Consider the following 23,356-nt stretch of genomic DNA (forward strand, 5'->3'; position numbering starts at 1 on the left):
ATCTGTCATAATCTTAAATTTCAGCAGCCTGTGTGATGAGCTTCTAATTGTATACGGAGGGCTAAGAAAGTCATCTATCATAATCTTAATTTCAAGCATCCTGTGTGATGAATATTGAACGGTTTACTAACTAGGAACTTTGGTAGAGGTTTCTAGCTATTCTGTTGGAGAGTTAAACTTGAGAGACAGTAATTTACTCACACACAACGTTTATAGCAAACCAATGAATGCTACATAATTTATTACGCAAAAAACGAACCTGAATTCTCCTCAACTTATGTTACCAAATTATTCAAACTCACATTTATCATATGTTCCGCTTTTGAACTCCGAAGCTCCTTTCTCAACGGAAAAGTAGAATATAGATACGTCACATGGATAAAAGAATCGATTTAACGTCTTGATAATCATCCTTAATCTTTAGATTTTGGTTGTTTTATGAAAAGAGCAAGTATTTTACAGCTTTCTGTTGAAAACTTCGTATACTAACAAGATTCATGACTTTGATCAAAGATATAGAACCTCAATAGGTTGATTCTGAACATCCATCTGGAGATATTGAGATTAGTTCATGCTCTTGTATTGGCATTTCTAGATTCCCATCTCCAAGCACTTTTAGAAACCATACAAAATTTGCTGATTTTTACAAAAAAAAAAAAAAAAACTGGTTCTTGAATTTAAGCAGTACCAGTCTTTCTATCCTTTTGAAATGTTTTCAGTAACCAAAACACTAGTTGCAATCATATAAGCACAGAAAACACTAACATTTCCAAATTACTTCTGAAAATAATCGCAGGAAGATAAGGGTTCAGACCTTGACAATGCACAGAACTTAGGTCTTGAATCTCATTGTAATGGAGTTAAATCTCATTTTGTGTGTAAAAGAAAGAAATTCATGACATGACCTCTATCAATAAACTTAGTTTTTCACTTGGATGAAATGTGCATCATTAACAGCTTACACCGCAAATGAAGCCCAAAATTGGTTTGCACCCTGAATATAATATGCTAAGACCGTCCAAAAAGAGTTGGTTCCCCTACCGATGAGAATTGCTTAGAAAGAGGTACAATTTCCTTTTGATTTCGTGAAGATCATTATACAACTAACCATAAGAGGCTTCATTGCACCAATCAACTGTCCCATACTTTTCAAAAGATAAGATACTTGTGAACCAAGTTCAGCCTTGCAGCAAGAAACTTTCAAATGATGCATCACGGCTTCAATCATCACTGCTGACTACAAAAACAAATATGGTCCAAGATTTTGGAGCGATAAAAGACACAAAAATTCAACATCATGACAAAGTTGTACATCTTCCATGAGCCCATGGAACCTCTAACCATTCCTACTTTGAAGTCTCTATATTGATGGATAAAATGTACTCACGCCAGCAGTCATTCAATTCCTCCTCTGCAATACAAACATATAATAGAAGTTATTTCCAGCAAGTTTCCCCACACAAAATAAAACGCATGTCCATGTACAAAAGATATAGATCAAAATATGAACCACTACTACAAATAAGCTCCATTTTAACTGCGACTAAAATTGTGTTGTTCATTATACACACTATACTCGGGAGAAGCAGAGGTTGTGAAGCCTTGAAAATAACCAGAGAACTCACAAGCCAACAATTTCCTTCCAATTAAATCATTGAGCTGAGTAACAAACAAGATAATAAGTGCCCATACCAGAATATCAACATTTCATGCATTCCCTAGACTAGATTGCTCATCAACTACACGGGAATGCACAAGCGTTATGTACGTTTAGGGCAATTACTACATCATAGCAGAGGCAAGAGTTCATATATAATTCTCTGAAGCAGACCTGAACATCAGAGTTTGAAAGAAAAACAAACTGAAGATACATGCGATCTCCCTAAGCAATTACCTTACGCTTCTTCTGTTGTTTGATTCCGGCGGTGCCGTTCTCAAAGTTCGCTGATTGTTCAGGAACAGATTCGCCTAAAGGCAAACTTTTTATCTCATCATAGAAACTATCTGTTAGCCCAAGCAACCTAGAACAGTCAAAGAAAGGAGATTAGCATCCAGTTAGTCCATTTTATAAAAATAAAAATAAAAAATCAGAGCTCCAGCTAATCTGCCGGTACTTTCCAAATTACTCATAAATTAAGTTCCTATGTGAAATGATCAAAAGACTGACCATAAGTTGCCTTTTTAGAAATTAGTAAGACCGACCTCACAGTTTCTAATGAACTTACCCATTTCTTGACTTCTTCAGATGTTTCATTTTCTTTTTCTCCAATTTTGTAAGCGGGGCACGAGTAAACTCATCCTCTTCTATTCGTGCACGTTCTTCCATTTGACCCATGTACCTTGTGAGTTCTCTACTTTCAGTTCCAACAGCTTCTCTTACCTGTATTTTTCACCGTAAGCAATAGTCAAATACAGGAGGGCTCATTGAAATATGTTAGTATTAATAGTCAGATAGTGAATTACCTCTTCGGGTTTTCCTTCAAGATCATTCAACAAATCTCTCATATAGGGGCTTTGTTCAGCATTTCGCATTTTCTCTTTCTCCCTCCTCAAAGAATTTCTCTCCTGCTTCGACATCTTTTCCTCGGCGATAATAGCAGGTGCAAATTTGGGGGGTCGATATACATTATCCTGTAGCTCAAGACGAAAACATTTTCAACCATCTCTTTACTTTAGGAAATCATATGGGAGATTGAGCGAGTTAAATCATAACTTCAACTTTTTAAATTGCTAAAGATTGAGCCAACTCTTTAAACAGGAAGAGAAAGGAACTAAAGTGGTCATTTTCATTGTCAAGTACCAATCACCCACCTCTGCGGGGGGCCTTTTACCAACAAGCATATCAGGTTTTGGACGATACTTCAATAGGTCCTCCTTCTGAGTATCTGTTCTCTTCTCACTTATAACTGAGTTCTCAGAAGCAGTGCCAGTATCTCTTGTGAGCTTCTGAATTTGATACTGTAGTTTCTTGTCAATGGGACGAATCTGCACAGAGCATGATGGTAAGGACACTGCAACTAAGGGAAGAAAAGTACCCAAGAGGGGCTGGAGAGACAGGATTACCCAAGTGCACTAAGAGCTTCAACATACCTTCTCCAAAAACAATCTTATCTCCACCAGACTCCGAACAACTGGATGCCCTTCAACTGAGAGCCCTTTTGCCTTGCGGAGCAAATAATAGACAAGTGATTGGCAATAATTCAGAAGTAGGAGATGCTTCGCTTCAAGGTAACTTATTCCATCTGCTGTTGGAAAGTGATCTGCTTTCACCTGCAGAGAAATTACATGGGGATTTGATAGAAGAAACAGGCATATCAAGTCGATGTAGTTCCATTTTTATTCTTTCCTACACACAGAACATGTAATAAATCCAGGGCACAAGCTACTGAAATGGATCCAGCAATTCACAATTATCTGTGGCCTAGTTACAGGAGTGTGTTTGCAATATAGCATAGACTTGGACTTACTGATACTGGCAGCTTGGGATGATTAGACATCAACAAAAAGTAACATAAAGCTAACATGGACACTAGCTGGGAAGATCATGTATTAGTGGTGCTAACATCTATCATGTGGCAAACCCATATAGTTAAAAGATCCAACAAATACAGTTCAAATATAATTGCTTAAACGGGAGAAGATTGGATAACAGGCATCCAAAAGACAATTGTTTCGAAAATGTATTACCAAATGAAATCATTTACTAAATGTTTCTCAATGTTTGATTGCACATAAGGTAAAAGTTTAACCTCCTACATTTCTTAAAAAGAGAAAAATTGAGGTGATGGGCCGGTGGCATTGGAGTGGTGATCTGGGGTGATTATAGCCAGGAAACATAAGTTACGGTTTCTCTTCTTTCTTTTATAAGTTGGACAAAAAGTTAAAGATATTGATAGAAGAAAGTGATCAATCAATTGTCATAAAAAAAAAAAATAAAAAAAAAAAGTGATCAATCAATCAACTGTGACTTGATCCTAAACTAGTTATAGTCGACTCTATGAATCCTCTGCATCCATTCCATGATTTAGAAGTACATTTGAATCAAATAATAAGGTAAACTAACAAGAAGTTCTCTAAAATTTCACACTTTTCCTAACGATATATAAGTCTTTATAGCAAGAATAAGAAGAATCTAGATAAACACTAACCCAAATGTAAGTGTATCAGCTGATTTTGAAGATAATACTAAGAAGGTGTTTTGAAGACGACGGATTTTTAAGATAAAAGTTGATTGTCTACTACAGATTATTTTTTGGTGTAATTTAGAGCTAGTAAATGATGTTGAAACCTTGGTAGACTTTATTGGTTTCTTTGCACAATTAGAAGGGAGCTACGTTTTGGTTTCTTCCTTTTTGGATGTAATCTTACAGAACCAATTAAGTGCTGGTTTCATCAATAAAACTTACCATCTGCTAAACAAATGCAAACGTAGTGGCAATAACTAATTAAACATGACTATTTGGTAACCCATATAGATTAAATTTTTTTTTGCTAATGATGGTGTCGGGCCAACTTGCTAGCACCTCCTGTGCCAATCACTTCCATTTCTCTCGCTAGAGTGTCTTTGGCACTCATAGCTACCGCCCTAACTCGATTATTTCCTAATAATTGTTGTTACCTCACAAGCCACATTAATTGGTTGAGCAACACTATCTCGACCTTCAACTATGAAGATTCAATCGGACAAAATAAGCATGAGCGGCTAGGTATTTTCTACCTCCCACCAACACATGTATTGGATAACTCCGTTAGCCGACACTTAAATTAATGGGAAAGAATCAACAGTTTTTTTTTTTTTTTTTTAATTTCACATGGTTTCACCACATCCCAAAAACAAGCCTGTATCCTTACTTCTTCTTTTTTAACTCTATAAATTGTTATTTTCCGCTGAATTATCGAGTATCAATATTTAATCAACTATATCCATGAACAATCATAGACTTTTTTTCAAAAAAAAAACTGAACTTTGCAGTTAACGCTTGCACTTTTAAACTCACTGTATCCAAAAACACAACCTTTAATCCTCACATTTTTTTTTTCGAACTCTATAAACTGTTATTTTTTTTTTTTTGAGAAGGTAACATGCGAACTCTATAAACTGTTATTTATAGCTGAATTATCGACTATCAACATTTAATCAACTATATCCATAAACAATTCAAAAAAAAAAAAAAAAAAAAGGCAGACCTTTGCAGTTAAAGCTTGGATTTTTGAACTAACAGTATCCAATCCTTGTTTCATCTCCTTTAATACAGTAACTAACTGAGGAGCTTGCCTGTATATTCATTCACATTTCAAAAAAAAAAAAAAAATCAACATTATGTGCTCCATGATAATAATTAGAACCCTAAAAATACCAAAAAAGAGCATTTACCTGCTTATTCTTTCACTCGTTGCTAATGATGTATTAGGCTCTGCCATATTTCAATCTCACTGTATGAATAGTGGTTCTTAATGCCTTATGTGAAGAGTATTGAGTGTTGTTGGTTGCTTTTGAGGGTTTAACGAAGGTTTGCTTCAAGAAAACACAAGAAAAGACAAAAAAAAAAACGATTGGGTTTGGGGTTAGGGATTGTTTTTTTTTTTTTATTAGGTTTTGTTAGTACTCCTATTATTTAGTGCTTGCACAATTTAATGATAAATAAATAAATTTACTACACAATTTAAACGTTTATGAGATAAAAAAAATAATTCTGTCACTTGCTCAAAAAAAACAAAAATGTTGTGGAATGTGTAGCACTCGATTCTTAATTAAAGCATGTGCCCACCAAATTCGGAAAGATATGATAAAAATTCAAAAAGATAGAGGTCTTCCTCCTTAATGGGCCTTATCAAACGCAATCCTAATTTAGTCGAATAGGAAAAATTGACCATAATACATATTGAATAGAAAATCTACATGGTATAGAGAACATTAAGGCTTATTTATATTTAATAGCTATACTTTTTAATTTACATCTCATAACAAAATCATGTATGTCAATTACACAAGATAATTAGTACACTAATATTATGTTGTATTTAATATTAAAAACTATTTTCTCTCTATTCTCCCACAATCTCCTCCCATTTTCCTCCATTTTCTCTCACCCCTCTCGCCTCTCTCTCCCGTTTTCCTACGATGCGGCTTTGAACCTACAAAACAATGGGCACATCCTCCATGAATTCCGTGTATTAGTAATAGAACATGTGATGTTCCTTTGCCTTATCTTCTCAGCATTATGAATTTCCCCCATCGACTTATCTTCTTTTCACAAAGAAAGCGCATCTTCCGTTGGTGAGCTTCTAGTATGTTGTCAGCGAACCGGTTCTATTTGCCCTTCGGTGAACCGAGACATCACCACAAAAATAGAGTGCATCTCAGATCTGAGCGAATTAAGTGTATCTCGTATCCGAACCGATAAGGCAAACTTTTTTGGTCCACAAAATATAGAGTGTATCTCGGAATTACACTTATAAATACACTCTCCTCCACCGCCGGCGTCTTCTATGGCCGGAATTCATGGCCGATCGACCGAATTTTTCTTAGATCTGAGTGTATTTTATTTGTTGTATCTCAGATCTTAGTGTATATAAGTGTATTCGTTATTTTTTTTAGTGTAAAATAGAGTGTTTCTTTATGTATTTTTCGCTTGTATATCGAACGAGATTTTTTTTGTATACAGTGAATTTTGAATACAACTGAATATTCATGTGTTTTTTTGCATTTATGTTGTTTGAATACAACCAATTTTAAATTAATAAGTTGAATGCAGTGTAAAAATAGTTACGAATGAATACAGCCGAATTGAATACACCGAAATATAGTCGAATTTAAATACAACTGAATTTTACTCGCAACGCACCATAGTGAATACAATAAGAAACAAGCACTGAGTTTAGCTATATGTTTGCTACGAGATATAAATAGGTAAAATGTAGCTACGCAACAAAAATAACCCTTAAAAGTTAGTCATTTATGAAATTTTCCCTATTGAATAACGAGAGAGAAATAAAAAGGCCAAACCCATCGACACACTCTCTGCTGTGGCTCGACGTGGGCCATCGTCCACTTTTTCACTCGATGGAAGGGTGGAGCCACATCTGGCCTAAAAGTAGCTCTAAAGTGGCCTTTGTTCCATTTAGACACGGTGCATTGGGCCATTCCTATTCCACTTAGAAATATCACACTTTTGCACCGTCTGAGCAAAACCAACACTAGTAGTCTCCTATGATTAAGCTGCCAATTAAATCGCGCCAACTCATTTAAATTGTGCAAACTCAATTAAATTGTGCCAACTCAATTAAATTGCGCGCTAACTCATTTTAATTGTAAATTCACTAATTTGTAAATTCGTGGAGTTTTGACCATTCAAAATTGGGGCTTTTGAGGCCTAGCACACTTGTTGGATGTGAAATGAGGTGGCGCACATGACTTTTCATGAAAAATTGCTTTGGTGTTGGTTTTTGCCTTCCTTTCATAAAACTGATAAACCAAGTCCAAGTGCTACAAAGTTATTAACACACAATGGAATAGGAATGACCCACATCAAAGTGTCTAACGGAACTAAGGGTCACTTTAGGATGCATTTTGTTGTTTCAATCGTGGTCTTACCAAGAAGTACGACCAAAACAACTGTGTCTCTTTCTATAAGTCTTGGCATTACAAATAAAAAATAATTGTCACTTACGCAATACTCTGTCTTTTTTTTTTAACGTAGATGAGCATTTTAATAATTTTACTTTTTGTCAATGAGAATTCTGGTGGTTGAAATATAAAAGTATTAAATTACAAGAAATCTATATAATATTTGAAATAAGCGTGCACATATAACTGTCACAAAAATAAATGCGAAAATTGATTTTATATTTAGTTTTCACTATAAGAAGATATATATGTATTTTTTTTTTCTTGGTTAAACTTGTCTATATTGATCATTGATATGCAAAAAGTTATAATCTGAGTTTGACATACCAAATTTTGTACATGATCATTGAGAAGAAACCACTAAGTTAAACCTAACCAAAAATAAAAATATATGAACAAAAACTAAGGACAATTGTAAATGATGTGTGAAGGTTTGACCTTTTGATCCTAAACGAGGGTATGTTCCAACTGTCCATATTAACAAGACCATTTACTTGACTGTGGAGTCCAACAAAAGAGTTGAAGGCATGAATTGAATCAAAGTCGTGACTCAAGCTTGCCAACTTATCTGCATGTTTATTGTCCTCTTGAAAATAGTGTATTATTTCAAATTCATGCTCTTCAACTAGTTCTTGAATTTCAGTTATGATGTTAAGGATTCTCCAAAGAACTTTCCATTATCTTCTTATACATTTGGTGATGAGAAAAGAGTTAGTTTCTCCAATAGAGAATGTGTGATCATTATCAGCACACCATTTAATGCCAAATAACATTAATTCTACTTTTGCCATGTTGGTTGTTCCTGGTCCTGTGGGTATATAGTAGGCAAAAATAACTCTTCCTTAAATATTTCTAATAATTTCTCCATCTCCACATATACCAAGAAGACAAGTTCCATCACTGTTAGTCTTAACTGTTTTGGGAGTTGGTTCGATCCATTTGCCAAATCTTGAGGTTATGCGTTCAACAACTGCTTCACAAGCTCTGCAAATTGAGCTCCAGTCTTTTCCTAGATTAGCTCTTCCAAATTTGCTTTGTAGAATCTGCAAAAGAATAGAAAAAATATTGGTTTTGGTTCTATAAAATAATATTCTCAAGTTTCCAAACTTCTTCCTACATCTCGACTTCCGTATCTCCCAAACTATGATAAGAGGAAGTATTTTGGTCATAAATATGGCAATGCTGTTTTGAGCTTTGTAGTTCCACCAACTGAGCATCATTATCTTGAAGTTCCTGGCAGTGTGATCTATTCCTAGAAGCCCTGCAAAAAACATCCAAATCCTTTTAGCATGATCTCCCTGGCAGAATAAATGATTTGTGTCTTCAATGACATGAGTCAAACTGCTATTATTACAACAGTGACAAATGGGATCAACTTCAATTCCAAATCTGGAAACTTTTTCTTCGGTAGAGAGCTTATCTCCAGTGGCCCTACAATTGAGGAAAGATATCTTAAATGAACATCTTTATGCCAAATGTTGTTGATGATACTATTAGTGCTCCTTCTTTATCTAAAAGTGTCTCAAGAGGAACTAACTGTGAATTGTCCAATAGTGTTAGGGATATAAATGGACTCATCCCTCTTGTTATTATCCAATTTGATACTGAGTTCTTTGATCCTCTTCTTAGTGTCCTCATCTGGTTGAGTTTGAAGTTTTTTCTAGTCCCAAATTCCATAAATGTAGACCTCTTTAATCTTGATTTATTGTTGTAAGGTTATTTCAAGTTGTATTAGATATAAGGGGCCAAATTTGATTTGTTGTCATACAAAAAATCCACATACCCTTACTAATATTTCACCTTTTATGTTGTTATCCACATATTCTTTTATTGAGCAAAAAGTTTTTTTCAGTTTTGAGACTGCCCAGTACTCCATCGAGCCATAAAATGATGAATGTAGTTAAAGAACTTGGCTTCCATTACCTTTTTCCACACGGAATTGGTAGTTCTTCCTCAAACCATTGTTTAGTTTGAAAGGCACCACAGAGACTTCAAATTAGCACCATACCATAGGTTATTCCAAATTCAATTAAATATGGGATAATTTTTTTTCGTATTTTATCATGAGACTGACATTTGTAATCCACAAACTAAATGACCCTCAAGGGCCTATTTGGTTGTCTTGTAAGAAAAAACCATGGTATCGAATTTACAAATTGTTCATATAAGAAACTACGGAGGGTAAGGGTAAGTGCTCAAGACTGCATGTACTATGGGAGAGATGGGGGAATCGATGTTGTTTCTATTACAAAAATGGGTATTGGAAGCAGGACTAGCTACACTACTACTAATTCTTACAAGTCAAAGAAAAGAAGCTCCCGGAGCGTCTATCGCCATAACTGCTGCTACAAAAAGAGGTGTAACGTCAAAAACCAAAACATGCAGGTGATCTATTGCCAAAGTCTTTCCAAATGTTGCTTAGGTATTTGCAACAGTGTTTTTTCTCCCCTGAGCGTGTAAGCTAGTAGCCAATCATATATCCATCTGCTCGAGCATGTAAAATAAGAGGCGACAAAATTTAGCATAATTTTAAATATTGTGCTGTTTTGATTTTCCCTCGCAAAATAAACATGAATAAGTTGTATGAAAATTAAATATTATTTTATACGAGATAAAAATAAAATAAAATGATACCAATATTAGCAATACACTCATTAAAACAAATAAATGATAAAACACCCTCATGCATGTTTCCAAATACTTTTGTTTTACAATGATCAACACTTATATTAAAGAGTACATATAAACAATCACAACTTACATTTCTTTTTAATATTATATTTCTTTCAACCTCATAATATTTAAAATTAATTTCTTCAATACAACAAATTTAATATTTAATAAGAAATAATCTCTCACTATACTTCCTGTAAATTCGTATCTAACCTTTTTGGAAATGTCTTTTCTTGAACCAAAGCCTAATATCTAAAACAATCTCTCTATCTCATTTTGATAGGGTACTTGGTATATTGTTGTTGTATATTCCATGCATTACTAACTTTTTTTTTTCTTTTTCCAACCATGCATTACTTTACTAATCTACAAAACTTAATCTGAACCAAAAACAACCCCTAAGGTTTAGTCAATTATTGAATTAAGGAGCTCAAATCCCAAAAGGGACAGGTTAGTCAATTACCACACTCTATAACAGAGACATTTCATGGCACGTCCATCAAAGAAACCAATTAATTAAATAAATAAAAAAAAAGTAAAAAAGAAAATCAGAATAGTTCCCCGTACATCCAACCGCACCAGATCCTCTCCAACTCAAATAGTCTTCTCCATTTCTCGTAGTAAAACAACACCCAATGAGTGATACACCACTTTCTCCCCAATTTCTTCTTTAAAATCGTTACACCATAAATATCTTATTATTCCCTAGATCCAACTCTCTTTATATATATATATATATATATTTTTTTTTTTTCTCTATAAATATATAATACTCCAGTAACTTATTTTATTAATCACTTCGTTTCCACTTCCCCTTTTCTAAGTATTCTCTTCCAAAATTGACCATTTGATCTTCGTTTCCACACCATAAACAACGTATAAAACTCAAATTCCCTAATTTTCTCTTCAATTTAATTCAGTTATAATTATGATTCTTAAGAAATCAACGGCAATGATTTAACAGTGTTTAAGAGGCGATATATTTATTAGAGCATCGGACGGTCCACAATGGATGCTTCACCAGCGAAGTTTCTATTTGGATTCCTATTTGCTTCAATAATACTATGGACTATTTTCGTGTAAGTCAAATTTAAGTCAAACTACTACTACTCATTATCAATTGACTTGTGTGATAATGTATTGATTGATCTGATATGTGTGCTCGTATGTTGTTTGTTGAATTGTATGATAGAAATTTGTCTTAATATGTCCCGATTGAACTACTGCATCTGTCCTAATTTATGTGACATTTTCCGCTTCCCGAGATTTAAACTGGCATGTACTTCGACCAACATTTTAAGATATATTTTTTTTGACCAGATTGATATGAGAAAAGTTGCAACTTGTAGTACTTTTCTATGTAGTTTTCAAATATATAAATTTTAATCTTAGAATATTGACTTGATCTAATTCAATTTAGCTTCAAAAGTTTTAAGTCAATTTGACACTCGAAAACTGAAAAGTGTAACATAATTTGGGACGGAGGGAGTAGCGTTTTGTGGTTTTAATAGATTAGTATCAGTACCTACCTCACAAGGTGGGGGTAAGGTCTGCGTACAATCTACCCTTCCCAGACCCCACATATGGGACTACACTGGGTATGTTGTTGATGTCGTAACAAATTAGTATCAGCAATTTCCTTTTTTTTTTTTTTTTTTTCTTTTTTGGTTAGGAGGGGTTTGGGGGTGGGATTTGAACCAAGTAGAAGAACATCTCTGTCACTCTTTGTATAAGGAAAACCAAAGAATATATCATGTGAAAGCATGATAATTGTAGTTGAACAATTATCTCTTTGCTTCTCTAGCTTAACTCTATTTTCTTTGTATTTGTCCGGTAAGATTTCTTCTGTAGGGAACTTATTGATATGCTATGTGCCATGCTGCAAAAGTATAGCTTTAATTTTGCATAGCTTCAGCAATAAGTGGATAAGCACGGCTGGGGATAGCTCCACCGAATGTCTTCTGAATTGGTCTCACAAAACTAAGGTTTAAGGCCTAGGATGACAAGGTGCACTTGCTGCACTGCAGCATCTTAATCATGATGCATTCCGTGTTATGTTGTCTGAATAATCCTTTAAAGCATCATTACTAGATAAGTTATTTATGTGAACGAATTTGAGCATCTAGAGCACGTTTGGATTGGCTGAATAAAAACAGCTTTTAAGCATCAAGTATTTAAAAGCACTTTTAAGTGTTGGAGCTGGTTTTTTGAACAAGCAGTTACGTGTTTGGATAAATGTGCTGAAGGTGAAAAGAAGCAGTGATGTGTTTCGCAAAAAAGTGCTTATAAACACATTGTGCTATAAAATTACTGAAATGTCCTTAAACCTGCTAACATTGAATATGTTGTTTTTGGAGAATTTTCTAGAAATTGTAGAAAAAATTATTTGTGTTTAGATAATTGTTTTTTAGTTACTATATTTAGTGCTAAATATTAGTTTGAATTTTCAAAATATTTGGTGTTTGTTTTTTCGTGGGACAAACAGGTTTGTTGCTTATTTAATAAACGAAGATGAGACTCTAAAAATAAAAAGATAGATTACAAAGAAAAATAAAAAGAAAACTATTGTGAACATAAATAAAGGAGGACTGAAGTTAAAAATAAAAGTATTAAATTCTGTAGCTAACAATCTTGAATCCTTGAGGGCTGTAGGAAGGCAACAAGTGATCTGTACCGATCATCCGAAATGGAGAGAAGGAAGGAAGATAGCAATGGAGAAGAAACGCCGAAAATGGAGGCATCAATTGAGGACCTACAAGAAATAAGAAATGAAAATAATAGGCTAAGCTTTTGTTTTTGGGTATTGTTGGAATTAGAATTAGAAAAACTTATAAAGGATAAAATGGTAAAATTATTGGTCAACCCAAAATAACTTTTAAGCCAAAAAACCATGAGTTGGGTTGCCCAACTTATGATTTGACTTGTTTTAAGCACTTTGTAGTAACTTATTTAAACACTTTTCAAAATTGCCAAACACTGCAAAAATCTAAAAAGAGCTTAAAAGATGGTTTGACCAGCTTAAAAGACAATCTAGATACCGTCATAATGCAAAACCTTAAGGCCATAGGTGCAGTAGCTTAGGACAATTTGAACTTCTTTGGAGATCCTATACAATTGTTGGGGGAGAAATGTAGCATTCTCTGACACCCTCCGCACATGTGACCTTGGTCTAGGGTTTACACGTTGATTTGATTTTTTTTTTGTTTTTCTGAAGTCGATAGAATGCTCAACGAAATTTTGGGCGTTGAGAAGAGGGAGACAAAGTAGGCCCAACAAGCTAATGAGTGGGTCTAGAGCAATGTTAGTGGCTCGATTGGGCTGAATTTAGAGCTACAGAGAAGCCCAGAGCAACTCCATGCGCTTAGTTGAGAGGGAAACCCAGAGTAGTAGAATAGGAAGAGAAAAAAATTATGCAAATAGCGGGAACTTCACTTTTAGACGCAATATAAATGACTGGGAGTTTGATAGTGTGTCTTAATTTCTACACCTTACTGGTTGTACCATAATTCTAATAGAAGAAAACTAACAACAAATACGAGTGTTTGAATCCTCATTGGAGAAGCACAAGATAAAAGATTTGCAACTTCAATCAACAGTTCCAAAGTGATCATGAATCAAAGAAATTTGTTGTTTGAAGGTCTGAAATTCGGTGGATAGTTGGTCTAATCCTCCACCCTTGAAGTACAAAACTTGGTTCACACAAAATTCAAACTCGTGACACACGTCTACATCCTACGCGTAATAGCTCAACTGAAGAACCAAAATTCTGGGGGCACCGAATGCTGTAATATGGAACCAACATCATCAAATCCAAATGACGTTGTTGCCTTGTTGGAGTAAAGGGAGTTCAACAATAAATATACGAGTTGGAATTATCCTTAAGAAACAGACGAGATAAACTAATCAGATACATTTTATCCCAAGAGACTGTAGGAAAGCCGTTAGAAAACGGCTGAAAAATACTGTTGTTCGGAAAAATGGTATAAAGAAAATAGCCCTTGATTGCCCAAGAAATGCAGCAACAATATTTTTTTTTTCTTCTGGACTTCATTAGTGGCTGAACAACAATTATTTTTTTCACCAATTCTCTGTTATCTTGTGAGGAAAAAGAAACACAAGAACACCACAAACTTGGTTCATTTTATAGGCGCATTGTACAAAGTGCATGTCCGTACATTTTCAGTATGGGGCACTTAAACTAAGGGGTCATTTGGTTTAGGTTTTCAACAAAGCGATGTTAGGGAAGTGGTTAGGGAGGTTTGGAGTGGAGGTGAATGCGCTTTGGACAGGTGTGGTAGCGGGAAGTATGACATTACGGAAGGTGGATGGAGGAATAAAAACATCACAACACCGTTTGGTTGTGGGTTATGGAGGAACATTATGAAGGGGTGGGAAGATTTTAGTAGACATACTTCCTACAGGGTTGGGGATGGTAGCAGGGTGAGTTTCTGGGCGCATAAGTGGTGTGGGTAGAATGAGCTGAGGGAAGTTTTTCCTAACATTTATAGAATGTCATATTTCATGTCGATTATGCAGGCTCCAGGTAAGGGGACAGAAAAATTGGAGTGACTTCAACGAAATTTTCTATGGGATACAACGGAAGGAATTAAAAGGTTTCACTTAGTGAATTGGAGAGTTCACATCTCAGAAGGAGTGAGGAGGACTTGACGTGAAAGATCTTGGTTTTTCAACAAAGCCTTGTTACGGAAGTGGTTATGGAGGTCTCGGGTGGAGGTGAATGCGCCTTGGCGAGGTGTGGTAGCGGAAAAGTATGGCATAACGGAAGGTGGATGGAGGGTTAAAAACATCACAACACTGTTTGGTTGTGGATTATGGAGGAACAGTATCAAGGGGGAAGATTTTAGTAGACATACTTCCTTCAGGGTTGGGGATGGTAGCAGGGTGAGTTTCTGACGCATAAGTGGTGTGGGGAGAATGAGCTAAGGAAGTTTTTCCTAACATTTATAGTGTCTTGCCAAAAGGAGATGACAGTCCAATGCATCTTTATAGGTCTCATGAGGGGTGGTACATTGGGATTTGAGGTTCAGGAGGAATCTACAGGATTGAGAGTTGGAAAAATTTCATAATTTGGTTGAGTTACTGTATTGGCAGGATATACTGATAGATAGATCAGATGTTTGGACATGGCGGGAGAGTAGAATTGGATTATTCTCTGTTAAGTCTTTTTACGAGAAGTTCACTTTCAAAAAAAAAAAAAAAAGTCTTTTTACGAGAAGTTATTAAGCAGAGATGTATGTGTTTTCCCTGATTGTGCTATTTGGGTACCCTGGGCTCCGCGAGGAAAGTATGTTTCTTTGTGTGGTTGGCTGCGAGGGGGGGTGATATTGGCAGTGGAAAATCTGAGAAAGAAGAAGATCACTTATGTTAGTTGGTGTTTCATGTGCAAAAAGTTCGGTTGAAGATGTAGATCATCTCCTACGACATTGTCAAGTGGCTAACTGGTTGTGGAGGATGATTCTTAATTGGTTTGGGGTGATGGGTGATGCCAGTACAGTGAAAGAGGCATTGCATAGCTAGGGTGTCAGGAGGGGGAATAGAAGTCCTAGGGCATGGAATGTTGCACCTTTAGCAATTATGTGGGTTATTTGGAGAGAGAGGAATAGGAGAGCATTTGAAAGGGTTGAACAAGATGTTGTAAAGTTGCAAAATAGTCTTTTATTTCTATTTTCCTTTTGGCGTTCCCATGAGACCCCAACTTGTATAGAAGATCGGGCATCTTCTTTAGAGAGTCTTATTTTGATGTAGGTTCTCTATTCTGGTATACGGCTTGTGTACGGGGTTGTTCCCCTAATTGTCAATAAATATTTTTACCTTATCAAAAAAAATAAAAATAAAAATGAAATGATCAAGTTATGTAGGGATAATGCATGAATTATAGTGCATAGATTGAAATGTAGGGATTAATAGTGTAGGAATTGTAATGTAGGTAATACAATATATAGATTGTGTTTAGAATTATTCTATAGTGTATTTTAAAATATGTTTTTTTTTTTTAAAACAAATTATTGGTTACTGCATGTAGGGTTATTTTTGTCATGTAGTAACTTTAATTCTTGTATTGCTAATTCCTGCATTCTTATTCCACATTCTCTCTAGCATAAAGTTATACATAAATTCCTATATAAGTTATGCGGAAATTGTCTTTTAGGACAATAAAAGTAGTAACCAAACAATGCATAACTAATTCAAAGTTTATGGGGACAACAAAAAAGAGTGACCAAACAATGTATAACTAATACATAGTTTATACTGTATTATACTATCTTATGCTGCAAACCAAATGGGCCCAAGTATAACTACATATACTTAGTTATTTACTTTTACCTAATGTATGTGATATGCTTTTTTCACTCCACCAGGATAATTGAGGAGAGAAGCATCTTTATTGTACTGATACCTGTTGTACTAACAACGAAGGTAGTAATAAATATCAAGGACTTCAAACTTACAAGTGAAACTTACAAAAAGGGACCTAATAAATAATGGAACCTATAAGATTTTTGCAAAGGTGTTTTTTCAGCATAATATTGTATCTTTTGAAGTCTAGTTCTATAATTCTATTAAGCTTGCTAAGATAAAAAAAAATTGTCTAGTTCTATATAACAGAGTTGGCACTTAAAGTTGAGAATTTACATATAATCTCAACTTCATGATGTTGAATGATTACTTTACTTTTTTTTTTCTTGTCAAATTTACTGAACTTTCACGGTCTGCCGCTTTCCTGTCTCAGGTTTGCTTCCAGCATGTTGGCTTGGATTCTAAGCCGAGTCATGGGAGCATCTGTTTCATTCCGTGTTGGAGGATGGAAATGTATGAGAGATGTGAGCGTGAAGTTCAACAAGGTCGTTCTTTCTTATTCACTTTGAGCTAAATTTAGATGTGGGTTTATCTGTTTTATGCTGTGTGGTTTGAGGGTTTTGTTCAATGGTCCATCATATTTACTTTTCTCTTTTCTTTTTATTGTATATTATCTTCTGGTCAACTGTGCCGAGGGCCTACTGGAAACAGCCTCTCTACCTTCCAAGGTAGGCGTAAGGTCTACGTACTCTTTACCCTCCCCAGACCCCACTTTGTGGGATTTCACTGGGTGTGTTGTCTGGGTGGCCAATTTCAGAGTTTAATGCCATTCTTCGAGTGATATCATCTCTTCTGGTTTCCTTAATGTGAACTGACCTGAAAAGGAGTCCCTGTTACGAGAGATTCTGCAAAATAATGGCAGCAAGCTTTTTTCTTTTAGAAAATTTTTGTGGTCTGAGATTTCAAAGATTCATTTTGGCATCTTGTCTTCGGGCTCCAGCATAGAAGTTTTTGTGCATGTGGATCATTCTATTTTTTTCCCTCTCTTCTTTTGCGTCTTTTCAAAAGAAAAGCTGCCACTGTAATTACATCAAGCACAGGAGTGCACAGTGACTTGGGAGGTCCCTCATTTAGTGAATTTGCTGAAGGGAGTGACTTAGTTGCTGTCAGTTTATCTTTGATTCAACTTTTGACTACTGACTTTTAAGGCGACAATTTTAGATGCAAGATTTTCTCTTTGTTCTGGTTCATTAATTATTTTAATCTTTGTTCTCATGTCACTATGAAAAATAATTTACAGGGTGCAGTTGAAATTGTGTCCATTGGCGAAATTAGACTCAGTATTCGGCAATCCTTGGTCAAGCTGGGGGTTGGTTTTTTATCCAGGGATCCAAAACTACAGGTGTTGATATGTGATTTAGAAGTTGTAATGAGGGCTTCCAGTAAAATCTCAAAAAAGGCGAGTTCTCGTAAATCTCGCAAGTCAGGTAGAGGAAAGTGGATGGTTGTAGCTAATATGGCCAGATTTTTGTCGGTTTCAGTGGCTGAGTTGGTTGTCAAGGTAACCATTGTTCTAATCAATAAACTTAGTCTTAGGAGTGCTCATGATTGGTTGAATTCCTCGCATCCACTTTACTCATGTACCCGGAAACACTTCTGTCAATCGTTTCAGCTCTTTACTTTATTACATTTTGACTGTTTGGATGCTGAAGATTTTGCTTACTAGTGTAGCTTTAAATCATCTTTGATTCGTGGACATAATATTTTTTCGCATGCAAGTTCATATGATGAATCATGGAATTGCATTGCTTTTGCTTGTGGTTGGCAGCGGTCTAAGTTTATTTTAACTCATACATGTCAGGATTGCAGTGGAGGTTGATGTTATAAGATATCCGTCAAAGTATGCATTGACTTGTGGTAAAATATGCATATCCATGTTAACTGATAATGACTAAATATGCCAAACTAGTGATCTACTCTATACTAATGCTAATAATGTAATCTGCAACTTACAGACAAGATCTAAATAGCTGTAAGATTCAGATTCTCAGATATTAGTGTGTTCTTGTTTGTTATTTCTCTCTTTCTCTTAAATAATTTCATATGGATAAAAATGCAAGGAGACACTTTTACACTTCCCTTATAGTGTTTTGACTTTTGGGCATTGAATATTAGGAAGAACCAACAACTGGATATTTGGGAGATACTTCTGACTGACGGTGTTGGCAAAAATGGTCATCAATGCTTATTGTGTTGGGTGCATGTATAGTATTAGACATTGACTGGATGAATGCTTTATCAAGTTAGGTGTCATGGACTTGATGGAGGAATTAATGTCCTGCAATTACTTGTTGTCTTTGTGTAGCATCTCACTGTAGTGATGGGCTAAGAGCCTGTTTGGCCTAGCGGGTAAAAACTGCTTATTTTGAGAAGTGCTTTTTTTTAAAGTGCTTTTCAAAAAAATACTTTTGGTGAGAAGCAGTTTGTGTTTGGCTAATTCATTTGAAAAGTGCTTTTGACTGCTTTTAATAAGCAGATTGTGTTTGGCTAATCTTCTTAAAAAAGTGCTTTTGAGTGTCAAATTATGAAAAAGGACAATTATCAATGAACGTTTACTATCAAGATTATTTTACAGAGAGAGATTATTTTAAATATCTATTATGAAAGATTTTAATTAAGTTTTTACTTTTATTTAATTAAAATTTTAAAGTACATATTAAAATTTTCAATTAATATAATTCATATATAAATTAAAAAAAAATAATTAAATATTGATATAATATCAACACGATGATTCAAATATACAAAAAATCTACAACCAAAATAAAATTCAAAATCATTCCACAAATTATAAAAGTCTATTACAAATGTGAAATCTAACTTTATACTACGTAAAATTTTAAAAAGAATTATTAATTAAAAATTAATGGATTAATGAGGGATATACTTGGTAATATCTATTTATGGTAGGTATATTTTTGTCTTGAAAAAAATAATTTTCTACTTCTGCTTCTCCCCAACCGCAGAAAAACTGCTTCTGCTTCTACTTAAAAACAATTTTACTAATTGGCCAAACACCTCAAATATCCCAAAAAAGTGCGTTTTCTCCAAAAAAAAAAAAAAAAAAAAAAGCGCTTTTCGCCTCAAAATCGCTAGGCCAAACAGGCTCTGAATGAAGTTGTTCTTTAATGGACATTATGTTACAGTCCTATTGCTTTCTGGTGCATTTGTTTAACTTGTTTAGTTATCTCTCATGGATTTCACATACATGCTGATTGTATGTATAAACTATGTAGACACCAAAAGCTACTGTTGAGGTCAAAGAGTTGACGCTTGATTTATCTAAAGATGGTGGATCCAAGCCACAATTGTTTGTCAAGTTGCTACTTGCTCCTATTTTTGTTCACTTTGGTGAATCACGAGTCAGTTCTGATCAATCATCAAAGCATGCTGGATCTTTTCCCTCCAGCGATAGATTACTAGCCATGACAGAAAAGGTCTCTGCTCCTTTCAGCTGTGAAGAATTTTCGCTCATGTGTGAATTTGGCCATGATAGGTATACCCTCTTTCAACTGTTCATTTTTGTTTCAGCTTTTATGTAATTGGATCAACTGCTTCGGTAATTGACAATTCACGGGAGCTCTCTAGCTTTTTAAATTTGACTTCTGCTTAGTCTATATACGGTGTTTCTGTTGGTATGTATTTGCTGGTCGAATATGTCCCTTGATTCTAGCTTTTGAAATACATGTACATATTCCACGTCCAAACATTAACAGCATGAATCTCATTAGCATTTTGATGTTCTAAAAGATCAGCGCTTTTACGTTATGGAATGATCAGATGGAACATCTCTGCATCTACATGTTTTTTTCACCATAGCTTACCTTTAAAGACTACAATATTATATGCACATCTGAACATTCAGCACTAGGTTTGGTTATGCGCTATTACAGAATTTGTTCCTACTCATGTATCTGATTTTGTAGTGGAAGTAGTATGAATTTTGTTTTCATTATCTTGATCAAGATTCTGAAGTAAATATAGTACAAAAAGAAAGAAGAAGCTTATGTGCAAAGACCAGTAACGAGCTAATAAATATATGTCCTCAAATCATCAGCAGTTATTTAACGCAAATCTATATCAGCCTTTAGGAATGCTTAAACAACCACTCTATCCCATATGCTGCAACTAATAGCGTGGTTATGAACTTATAACAATGCTTGCATCTCTATCCCATATGCTGCAACTAATAGCGTGGTTATGAACTTATAACAATGCTTGCATTATTATATAACAATGCTTGCATTATTATATAACAATGTTGTTGTTGTTGTTGTTGTTGTTGTTGTTGTTGTTGTCATTTGTTTATCTTTGCTGGACAAAGAGCAGGTTATGATTATAACAACCATATTATTTCCTTTTAAGCTTTATAGGTTGTTGTTGTTGTTGTTGTTGTTGTTGTTATGGAATGGGCATTTGTTTATCTTTGCTGGACAAAGAGAGCAGGTTATGATTATAACAACCATATTATTTCCTTTTAAGCTTTATAGGACAAAAATCTTTAATCCATCGAAAATATAGCCTCCATTGTACAAACTATCGCAAACAACCTCTCTACCTGACAAAGGTAGGGGTAAGGCTGCGTACATCGTACCTTCTCAGACCCCACTTGTGGGATTACACTGGGTATATTGTTGTTGTTGTTGTTGTTGTTGTTGTGCTATGTACAGTTAGTATGTGCCTGTTGCAGATCTTTTGTTGTAAACTAGAATTGTCACTTGCTTAGTTCTCCCAATAATGGAAAAGAGAACTAGTTCTTTGCAATTGTGACATTCACATGAAAAAAGCAGATTTTGATATTTTATCTGATCTTGGCTGTGTGCATTGTTACTAGTCTGCTGTGTTGTATTCCTTTTTATTTAGGGAAGCAGGAGTGGTTGTTAGGAATGTGGATATTGCCACCGGTGATGTTTTCATTGATCTGAATGAGGAGCTGTTACTTAAAAGGAAAGGTGAAGATGCCTCTTCTTCTACAGATGTAGCTGTAAAGTCAGTCAATGAATCTGGTACTGCTGAAAAGCCAGCTAATTTGGCTCTTATGAAATATGCGTCAATGTTCCCTGAAAAGGTTAGTTATTTCTCTATCGCCACCCTCTGCAACAAGCTTGACAATATATTTTGTCGTTTATTGCTACCTTATCAAATTTTTTTTTTTTGGTCCTCTATAGCTTTGTGCTTGTCAAATTCACAGTTGACTTGTCTATTATTAAATGTTTATTTGTTATAGGATATAGGTTTATAATAATTGCATTTTAAGCTTTTCTCTAGAATGATCAAGGAGAAAGAAGTTGGAAGTACAAGGATATGAAAGGAAGGAGGATCTTAGATTATATAAAGGGTCTAACAATAAACAAAAAAGATTATAGAAATGGTCTCCCTTTTTCGGGAATAATTAATGAAATGCAGTGAAATAGTGCATAATGAAGGAGAGAGGAAATAGCCATTGTAGCTGGCTCTGTTATATAATGCATAGATGGTTTTTCCTTCTAATAAATTTAAGTTTACCAAACCAACATTGGTTCCATGTCTTTGAGTTATGTAATAGATTGTTCTTTATTAAATTCTTTGAGCTTATTGCTTGTTTCAGAGGAACTAGGATTTTTTTTGATCAAGTAAAAGTATTTTCATACATAAACATGGCCAAAAAATAGCCATATACAAGGGATATACCAAAAGGTAAAGAACCTACAAAATATGATTCTCTACAAACTCCACCCTATCCTCTATACAACAAGGAACTTTCTCTTTACACCAAAAGAAAATAAGGGAGCGGAGATTCATCCTCAACTGAGAAAAACTCAGACTCCATCAGTGCAAGCGGAACCACGTCCCAAGCCCTTCGTCTTCTCCTCCTCCTCCCACTCTTTCAACTGACCATCAACGCTTTCACAGTTCTTGGCATAGCCCAAGGAGTGCGGAACCACCTAAACATATCGCACCACAATCTTACCGGAAGAGGATGGTCCACGTCCTCCCCCACCTCCTTGCACATGTAACACCACCTGACACAGACAACCTTCCGTTTTCTAGGATTTTCTGCCATCAAAATCACCCTCTTGTGGCTAGCCAAGTGAAAAAACACACCTTTCTCGGCACACTTGGAACCCATATTGTATTACATGGGAAATCACCCTCCTCCTAAACAAAGTTTCTCAAAAATACTTCACACAGATCACTCCCTTATTTCCCAGGCCCCACCACCACACATCGGGATTATCCACCGGATTGACTTGCCTATGAAGCAAATCTATCAAACTTTGAAACTCGTTCACTTCCCAATCTTGAAAATTCCTTCTAAATCTTAAATCCCAAAAAGTCTCTCCACCTTCAGGGGAACTAGGAATACACTTCAACTTTTACAATTTTCCAAAAAGATAATGGCTAAACCATGTGTTCAAATACTGTTTAAAGTCGTGATATACTAGTATTCTCGATGCTTTGATTTGTTTTTGTAATCTGGATGTGAAGAAATTGACCTTGGGCCTAACTCAACCCCAAAAACTAGCTCAAGACCATATAAGAAGACAACAATCCATCCCTCCACCAATGTGGGACACATCACAGCATTCGCATGACCATACCTGCCAATTGGAGCGTCGACGATATACAATTTCTTTTGATACGGTAAACAGTTTTATAAATAATAGGGAAACCCCGTATACAGTATACCAAAACCTT

General features: G+C 35.1%; 2 protein-coding genes across 3 annotated transcripts in view; one reads left to right on the plus strand and one right to left on the minus strand.

Moving 5' to 3' along the window:
- Nucleotides 1-822: 822 nt before the first annotated feature.
- On the minus strand, nucleotides 823-5,591 carry LOC132033594 (uncharacterized). The gene is made up of 8 exons (XM_059423604.1): nucleotides 5,375-5,591; nucleotides 5,188-5,275; nucleotides 3,091-3,270; nucleotides 2,812-2,985; nucleotides 2,464-2,631; nucleotides 2,226-2,380; nucleotides 1,895-2,021; nucleotides 823-1,411 (listed from the first exon to the last, which is right to left on the minus strand). The coding sequence occupies exons 1-8, from the start codon at nucleotides 5,419-5,421 to the stop codon at nucleotides 1,400-1,402; spliced, it is 951 nt and encodes a 316-aa protein (XP_059279587.1). The 5' UTR covers nucleotides 5,422-5,591; the 3' UTR covers nucleotides 823-1,399.
- Nucleotides 5,592-11,082: 5,491 nt separating this feature from the next.
- The window catches only part of LOC132033595 (protein SABRE), a 33,328-nt gene continuing 21,054 nt past the window's right edge, over nucleotides 11,083-23,356 (plus strand). Inside the window, exons 1-5 of one of the 2 annotated variants that reach the window (XM_059423606.1) lie at nucleotides 11,083-11,379; nucleotides 17,052-17,163; nucleotides 17,919-18,179; nucleotides 19,915-20,174; nucleotides 21,542-21,746. In XM_059423606.1, the coding sequence (XP_059279589.1) occupies nucleotides 11,309-11,379; nucleotides 17,052-17,163; nucleotides 17,919-18,179; nucleotides 19,915-20,174; nucleotides 21,542-21,746 (909 nt within the window). In that variant the 5' untranslated portion in view covers nucleotides 11,083-11,308. Of the gene's footprint in view, nucleotides 11,380-17,051; nucleotides 17,164-17,918; nucleotides 18,180-19,914; nucleotides 20,175-21,541; nucleotides 21,747-23,356 lie in introns of those variants that run through there. The other variant, XM_059423607.1, reaches the window with a different exon arrangement.

This window comes from Lycium ferocissimum, chromosome 10 (genome assembly GCF_029784015.1).
Source record: "Lycium ferocissimum isolate CSIRO_LF1 chromosome 10, AGI_CSIRO_Lferr_CH_V1, whole genome shotgun sequence".
Classification (NCBI taxonomy): Eukaryota; Viridiplantae; Streptophyta; class Magnoliopsida; order Solanales; family Solanaceae; genus Lycium; species Lycium ferocissimum.